The 8,716-nt window shown below is 38.2% G+C and overlaps 1 protein-coding gene across 1 annotated transcript in view; it reads right to left on the bottom strand.

Annotated features, from left to right (window-relative positions):
* Positions 1-7,844, bottom strand: part of LOC101587542 (myosin-1) — a 24,604-nt gene extending 16,760 nt beyond the window's left edge. Inside the window, exons 1-15 of the mRNA XM_004645178.3 lie at positions 7,786-7,844; positions 7,513-7,544; positions 5,812-6,055; positions 5,569-5,712; positions 5,280-5,436; positions 4,354-4,381; positions 3,481-3,595; positions 3,291-3,383; positions 3,090-3,153; positions 2,070-2,168; positions 1,878-1,981; positions 1,615-1,753; positions 1,381-1,499; positions 1,141-1,290; positions 138-308 (exon numbers count right to left, since the gene is read on the bottom strand). Of these exons, the coding sequence (XP_004645235.1) occupies positions 138-308; positions 1,141-1,290; positions 1,381-1,499; positions 1,615-1,753; positions 1,878-1,981; positions 2,070-2,168; positions 3,090-3,153; positions 3,291-3,383; positions 3,481-3,595; positions 4,354-4,381; positions 5,280-5,436; positions 5,569-5,712; positions 5,812-6,015 (1,587 nt within the window). The 5' untranslated portion in view covers positions 6,016-6,055; positions 7,513-7,544; positions 7,786-7,844. The remainder of the gene's footprint in view (positions 1-137; positions 309-1,140; positions 1,291-1,380; positions 1,500-1,614; positions 1,754-1,877; positions 1,982-2,069; positions 2,169-3,089; positions 3,154-3,290; positions 3,384-3,480; positions 3,596-4,353; positions 4,382-5,279; positions 5,437-5,568; positions 5,713-5,811; positions 6,056-7,512; positions 7,545-7,785) is intronic.
* Between the last annotated feature and the right edge of the window lie 872 nt (positions 7,845-8,716).

The following is an 8,716-nucleotide window of genomic DNA, read 5'->3' on the forward strand; positions in this document are numbered from 1 at the left end:
AAAAAAAAAAAAAAAAAAAAAAAGGAATTTACATTTATACATACAAGTAGAATTTTTTCCTAAGGCATATACCAAGATTTTATGATTTTCTCTCATATGATTAGTGTAATCTATGGTGTGATAAAAAGCAAGAGAACCTTCTCAATGAGCTCAATGCAGGCAGCCAGGTCCATCCCAAAGTCAATGAACTCCCACTCAATGCCTTCCTTCTTGTATTCCTCCTGCTCCAGCACGAACATGTGGTGGTTGAAAAACTGTTGCAGCTTCTCATTAGTGAAGTTGATGCACAGCTGTTCCAGGCTGTTGAACTAATATGTGGAAAATGCAAAAACTAATGCTCAGTTTATAATGAAAGATTCTTTTTGAAAGGAACATTTCTCAATTGGCTAGCCTAACTGCCCCCTTAGGATGCTATAGTTTTGTCCTTCCTATAGCAAGTCCCTTATTCAAATTTCATCCAGATCTATCAGGTCACACAGCAAAAAGTTTAGAAATGGGAACCTTGTATGAGGCACATCAGATACATTGCTGTAAGTAGCCTTATTAGTAGTAAAGTAAGCTATATAGAATTCTTTTTAGGTAGACAAATGTGAGTTTCTTTACAATGCAATTTTTATCCTCTTTACCTGGGTCCTAAAGAGATTATCCTAATATTAAAATACATTTCAATTTCCTTTATTAGGGCGATAAAAATCTTAAAGTCTTTCTTTGAATTTGTCTTTGTCCTTTCTACCACCATCTTTGATTCCATAACTACCCTTACCATCTTCTTTTTATCATCTCCTGAATGCTGACTGTGTGTTGGAGACTGTGCCAAGAACTTTAAATTCAGAATCTTTCGATGGGCAAAATGAACTCAGAAATGAGTGTGATATGTGCAGAGCTAGGTGCTTTCCCTGTGGATCCTCATTGAAACTGCTTAACGATCACTTATATGCCATGCCATTACCACACAGCTAGTAGTTGGTAGAGCTGGAGTTTAAATCTAGGTCTGTCTTGTTCAAAGTTTATGCCTTTTCATGGACAAATTTTAGCTCCCTTTCATGTGTCAGTTAAGTTTATAATGCATATTTCATTGATCCTTTCAGTGCATGTCTGTAACATTTTCAACTTTTCTGCTGTAAGTTTCCTCCAACTCACATCAAAGATCTCAAAGCCAGCAATGTCCAAGACCCCAATGAAGTACTGCCTAGGCTGCTTGGTGTCCAGCTGCTGGTTGATACGGGTGACCATCCACAGGAACATCTTCTCGTAGACAGCTTTGGCCAGAGCACCCACTGAATTGTACACCTTCACAAATGCAGTAATATTTGTTAGCGTAAAAAAGACATATCACAAGTTTGGGGATGTATGTGTGATTTCTTGAAGTCATGTACCTACCTGCTGTACAGTCTGGCCTTTGGTGACATACTCATTGCCAACCTTGACCCTGGGGTAGCAGAGGGCTTTAAGCAGGTCAGCAGAGTTCAGATTCTGGAGATAGGCTGCCTTGTCAGCAACTGTGAAAATATAATTCAGTTACCCAACATGACTTGTAGTGTATAAGGCCATGAGTTTGTGTGGGCTTTTTGGCCCTATGTTCTCACTAAAGCCAGATAAAGGTCCATTTAGTACCTTCAGTGCCATCTGGCTCTGCTTGCTCCTCACGCTGCTTTTGCTTGAATTTCATGTTGCCATAATGCATCACAGCCCCTGTGAGCTTATAGATGGACACCCTTTCATCAGAAGTAAAGCCCAGAATGTCAATGGCACTCTATGAAGAGAGAGTAGACAAAAGTTAGGGCAGATCACACTGGCTTATTCACGAGAATGTATACTTTATTCTTAACCAGCAAATTGTTATTGTCTGCCATTCCCATACATAAGGTATAACTTACATCTGTGGCCATCAACTCTTCTTGATCATCAATACTGGGGACTGTGATCTCCCCCTGGCTGACAAAGGCATAGTCATATGGGTTGGTGGTGATCAGCAGCATTTCTATATACACAGAATTCAGAATATTCATTTCATGTTATATGTTAGTGGATCAGTTAATTTTTAACCTGTGAATTTAAGTGTTTCTTACCAATTAGATCTGGCTTCTTATTAGACATGATCTGATAAAAAATATGGTAGCTTCTTTCAGCCTTTAGCTGGAAAGTAACTCTAGACTTCTCCAGAAGATCTGCAGTAGAGGACAGACATAGGATTGGATGACAATCATAAAGTGCTCTACAGTGATTTAGAACTTGAGGCCAATAGTTAAATCTTACTGGCCCTTGAAATTTCACTGAATGTTTCCATGAAACACTATATATCAGGTCTTTATAAACACCATTGCAGTTCCTCTTACCATCTCTAGAAAGGGAATATGTTTGACCAAAGACATGTTAATTTCTCATACAGGGTAATCTTGATGTTTTAGCTATGGTATAGTATTGAGATTTCTCCAACCCAGGGGTCTGCTGTTACTCTACAATAGAGGCACTACTGGGCCAGCCATATAGCTCAGCAGATTAAAGTGCCTGCTTAGGCAGACGCAGTGGCCAGGGTTTAATCATGGCCTGCCATGCCAGCCCCACCTCTGGGGTGCACTGAGATGGCAATTGAGACTGGGTGTGTTGGCACGCGCCTATAATCCCAGCTCTTAAGAGGCTGAACACAGGCAGATCAGTAGGAGTCTGATCTATATAATGAGATCCTGTAGACTCTGTACTAAAATGCAAAAGAAAAAAAGAGAGGCACTACTAATCGCATTAGTTATGAATGCTCAGATGAGAAGAAATCCTGTATTCTCAACCCAGAGGCAACTCATTTTACCAATCCCTCCTGATACTTATTTATTTGAAAATTTTGAAATTTTTCTGAGGCCAAGATTTTTCAAACAAGCCCAAAAGTTCCTGGTAGTTTCTACAGAATTATTAGCTCATGTTTGTAGTGGGTAGAATGCACTGTGAGTTCTGGAGAAGATTGGCACTAACCACAGGCATGCTTGGCAACAGACTGTGGTTTTATGAGCTCTGCACTCAGCAGGAGCTGCAGAATGTTCCTCCAAAAACCATCATTTGTCATTCTTGGATTCTATTTAGGAGGTACTGTTACTCACATGTTTCAATATCAGCAGAAGCCAGTTTTCCCGTGGTACCAAAGTGGATCCTGATGAATTTACCCTGTCAAGTAAAAAAGATGTTGCTATCCACAAATCTTGGAGCACATAAGAATGATGCAGCTGAAATTATATGTTTTCAGGTATGCTTTTTCTGATATCTAAAGGCAATGAAGACCCTTCTGAAATCAAGATACTTACAAAACGAGAGGAGTTGTCATTCCTCACGGTCTTGGCGTTGCCAAAGGCCTCCAGTAGGGGGTTGGCACTGATGATTTGATCTTCCAGTGTCCCCTGCAAAGGCAAGAGCAGTGTTTGCAACGGGGGCTTGGAGATTTCTTGCATAGAGCATCAACAGAGCCTAGATTGTGACCAGGGCAGTCAGACTCACCTGCATTTTGCCAGAAGTTTGTTCCTCCTTCTTCTTCTCCCCAGTAACTGCAATTGTTGCAAAGTACTGGATGACACGTTTGGTGTTCACAGTCTTCCCGGCACCAGATTCTCCACTGATCACCAAACCCAAACACATGTGAGAAATTAAATACTGCAACAAATAAAACTATTTCCACCATAAGCATTTTCTGCCTTATGCATCTGTCTTTATGTATCTCGATGAGTGTTTTAGGTCTTTTTTTCAGTCTACAGATAGCTTATATCATTTCTCTGCTTTACACCAAAAAATAAAGAAATTCATTCATTATCATGTAACTTTTTAAAGTGTTTCAGGCTTTTTTCTAGCTTCTAAAACCTGTGATTGAGAATGTCCACAAAGCAGCCACTTAACATTTATGTGGCAAATAGAACAATTAGCAAGAAGCTCTATCAATGTGCGTGTATTCCTAAGCTCTCTTTGACTGGAGATGAAGCTCAAGATAGGTTTTGAAAGTACTGTATAGACATTTTCTAGTAGGCCCACTGACAGTGTTCCCAAACTGCTCTATCTTCTGATGGTCCAATGCCACTCTCTGCACTGTCTTGGGCTCTGGCCAAGCTCAGAGAAGCATTTACATTTCCTGTTTCTAGGAAAGTCCTTTGGAACTTTTAGGACTACACTAGCAACTGAATATGTAGCTTGGAGTATTTTTGTTTTATATTCTTATTCAACCTATACCCTACCATAAAGTTAAAACATTACCATATCTTGTTCCTGGATGAGCATGCTATTGCACTGTTATTGGGGCAGTAACTACTTTTTTTTTCTGTTGGTTGGTTATTTTCCCAGTAAGAACAAAATACTAGTAAATATCAGAAGGAGAATACATACGTGATTAAGATAGACTGATTCTCCCGATCTAGAAGAAAACAGTGGACAGTCAGTATACAATTTAAATATATGTGACATATTTTCCATAAAGTTTTTCAACATATTATTATGAAGTTTGTTATGAAGTTACATTTGAAGTTCCTAAAGTCACCACAAGAAGTTTTCTTGCTAGTTAAATTTAAAGAGTAGTATAGTTCTAAAGCCAGATATCCAGATATATCGCTTAGTTTCCATCTGTAAACTTCACTGCCCTTCCGTTGATTAATGCTTGTAACTGAAAAAGGCACACTATGCTAAGAGTTTTTATTGTGGTTTGACAGGTTAAATTAATGTGAGTCACTCCAAGGTTGAAATGTGATTCCTTTGTCTCAGTGGTCACAAAATACAACTTTAACTGTGATCACACATTGTAAAAGAGTGACATGTGAAAGAAAGATGAACTAAAAAAGAGTGGCTCTATCAAAATGAATTCCTTTTGAGTAAAAACAAAATAGCTTCTATTGATATGTAGGTAGCTCCAAATCACCATCTTTATTCAAGGCCATTGTGTCTAGGAAGCTCTGCAATGACAACAGGAAATTGAAGCACTGAAAGATTGAAAACATTATTCATTTCTAATCATATAATTCATGATTCGGTTGTTAGTCTTGAATTATTTAAGCAGAAAAAGTAAATTACGTGTTCCCATGTTAAGAAACTTAATAAGGAAGAGGAGTAGTAGTAAGGTCTAATAAGATAATGGGGTGTGGATTCAGGAAAGCTGAGTTTTATTCCCAGAATTGATAGTGTATAGTTTTCTGTGCTTTGATAACCTCTTCTGAGCAACAAGAAGATTGGGTTAAGTCATTGCTGAAGGTCTTTTGCTGTAACATTTTGTGATTATGTATGATGAAATTATTTATATGAAAATCAGTTGACCCACTCACCAGTCAGCATGAACTGATAGGCATTGTCAGAGATGGAGAAGATGTGGGGCGGGGCCTCCTGACGCTTTTTGCCTCTGTAGGCTGTCACCACCTCTGCATTGTACACCGGCAGCCACTTGTAGGGGTTGACGGTGACACAGAACAGGCCTGAGTAGGTCTGTACCAATAAATAAGTAAATAAATAGATATTTTAAAAGAACAATAATTATTTGATGGGGGCCTTAACCACCTACTATTTTTAAATAATATCAACTACATACATGAGTACAGGGTCATAGGAAAGACTCACGTAGATCATCCAGGCTGCATAACGCTCTTTGAGGTTGTAGAGCACTGCAGGCTCATGTAGGTGGGTCATCATGGCCATGTCCTCGATCTTGTCATATTTGGGAGGGTTCATGGGATAGACTTGGTCATCTTTCACCGTTACGGTCTGTTCAGTAAAACAAGAGATTGGGTCAGAATATAAGTGTTGGCTAAATAAACTCCAAGTGCATCACAGTCTATAATCAGTTCCAAATGCTTTACTCACAGCTCCACCTTCTGTCTTGGCTGTCACCTTCCCTCCTTCCCTGCTCTGCACTGTTGCTTTCACAAAGGACTCTTTTGCATCCACCACAAAGACAGATGACTTGGCATCAAAAGGCTTGTTCTGAGCTTCAATACGCTCCTTTTCAGACTTTCGGAGGTAAGGAGCAGCCTCCCCGAAAATGGCCATCTCAGCGTCAGAACTCATGGCTGCAGGCTATGGATGGCAGCCCAACTAAGGACCTTGCCTGGCAGAAGAAGAAAAGAAATAATATAATTTTTAAAATCAGACCATTAAATTTGTATTTTAAAAGTTTTTGGAAGATTCATTGACCAGTTGGGTGCTTAGCATTACACTGGGTATCACCATCTCCCTGGCGTGGTTGCTGATAAAATGTCAGTCTGCTTATTCTGTGCCAGTGCTGACAGGTACTTAATCATGCATTTGGAAAGAGGCATTTGTTTCTGGATCACCTAATGTGATATTGTAGTTGCTTTCTGTGTTTTATTTGAAATATATATGTTTATCTCTTTATGAGCTAGCTATCATTCTGTATAAAGAACAAAAGTTAAGATGATGACAGGAGGTTCTCTGACTCTTTCCCTCATAGATTTTACCCTGTTGGATTACAAGCATCTTGTAGTCAGGGAGCACCCCTCTCTTAGGCATCGTTCAGACCTCTAAGAATTCATGCTGGATAAAGAGAAAGGCTCAGAGATGGCTTTATAATGTAAAATACCAGTTCAAATATGTGGGTAAAATTTTAAGAATTGTTTTGTACATTGTAAAAAATTTTTCATTATAAACTTGGGACTTACAAAGACTGGCTAATGTTAAAGAAAGTCAAAATGTAAGGAGCTTTGTTTTACATTGTTTTATTAAAACTGCCTTATTATACATCAGTTTATCTTGTTCCTTTATCATAATTTTGACAAACTTAGATTCTTCATTAGTCTTTGGTATTTTTCAAAGATTTATTATACCTGTCATTTTTCTCTGTATTACTAATGTACTTATACAAAACTTACAAAACTTATCTCTCATATCTATCCTTGCCACCTTAACTTGAATTTAAGAGACATGCCAATAATCTTCATGTGTGATCTACTTCGTGATAACAAAAGCAAGTTCATTATTCAGGAAAGTTCACTTGAGCAAACTTTTCCACATTTTCCCATTCAAACTTCAGTGACTCCAATAATAATTAAAGTGACTTGTCTCACTGAAACCATTTTTCATGCCTGGTTTAAAAATGTTGCATTTTATAGATTATGAAATACACTGAGAATATAGACAATTTTTTAAAGGTGAGAATTCAGATCATTCTGTTTGTCAATGTAAGTATCACCTTAAAATCTTTACATGAGTTCTGAGTGAAAGTTGTGCTAGGAAAATTTACATTTCCCCTTTTAATGAATAAACTCTGAAATGTTGCATCACATGATTTAAAAGACAAAATACAATGCTAGAAATAGGAAAAATTACATGAAGCTCCTAAAGGCTCTGAAAAAAAATTTTCATATATTGCAAAGGATGTGAGTTAATGAGACCCAGTTTTTAAAGTCTTCCTCAGAGTTGTTCAGAAATATGATCAGCCATGAAATTGAAATGCTTTTATTTTCTAACCTGTCAGCCTCTTCCCAAGCCACTGCCTGAAGATTGCTTGCTCTCTGTGAGGAATGATAAAAGGAATCAGGGTCTTACCTGTAGTGATGAAACCTTGAAGTGGGTCAGAACTGTAAGAAAAAGAGCAAATTTCTTCTGATTAAATTCTAGTAATCCCCAACAACAGCAGTCTTTAACTAAGGACCAGGAAATGACTGGGAAGACCACATCTAATTAAAATTGCTGTGGGGTATGATGGTGCTTCACTGGCAGGGCTGCCAGCACAGTGGAGCCAGGATGTGTGGCATGCATGCAAGGAGCCAGGCATCCCTTTGCGTCTCCAGACAGGGCCTTGTCCTCACACACTCTTACCTGGAAGCTTTATGAGGAAAGACAAGTCATAGTCATCCCAAGGGTACTTTTATAGGATCAAATATGGAAAACACGTAACCTCCTCCTCTTTCTTAAAACATAGTTGGCAAAACATGTTTTTGGCAAAGAAGATCTCCAAGCCTAATTCCCCTCATATTAAAGATGTTTGGATATAATTAGAAATATTCCCTCTCACATTGAGTTAAGTATATGAATCAATCTCCTATAAATAATTTCAGTTGTTGGCAATCTAAAAGTGATGTGCCCTTGGAATAATGTAAGGTGTTGTTTCAAAGACAGCTAAGTTCTGGAATGCCTGGACTTTGTTGCCTACTGCTCTTCTGTTTCACCCAGTTGCCTGTGTGAAGTCCTCTCAAGTGCCTGTACAATTGCAATATTATACTAGGGAGAAAGTTTCTGCTCCTCAGCTGACTATTATAAAAAGATTGTTGGTTCCTCTCAAGATGACATGATTTTTTGCTTGCAATTTCTTGTACTTTTTAAAGGACGCTTCAAAACTTAATTTTAAGCCGGCTTTATGAAGAGCTGCCAAAGATAGTGTCTTTTGTTTCTTCTCTCATTCTCCTCTGATTCATTGTCAAATCTTCCCATTCGCACTTCAAATTGCATTGCCTTGCTGAGCAGAGATGCCCTATTTCTCTCACTGAAAAAAATGCATGTTGCTTGAAAAATCCTGTCTCTTCTACAAAACTGAATGTATGAAAATATTAAAAGGACATTTCTGTATGTCAATATTAGCATGCATAATTTTTCTTCCATTTACTACCCATGATATCCATTTAACATTTTGCCTGAAAATACTTGAACAATGGTTTCTACTCTGACTTTTAATTTTAAAATGTTAGTCTTATTGTTTCTGTGGCGCTCTCTCTCTCTCTCTCTCTCTCTCTCTCTCTCTCTCTCTCTCTGT

The sequence above is a fragment of the Octodon degus genome, unplaced genomic scaffold (genome assembly GCF_000260255.1).
Source record: "Octodon degus isolate 3935 unplaced genomic scaffold, OctDeg1.0 scaffold00219, whole genome shotgun sequence".
Classification (NCBI taxonomy): Eukaryota; Metazoa; Chordata; class Mammalia; order Rodentia; family Octodontidae; genus Octodon; species Octodon degus.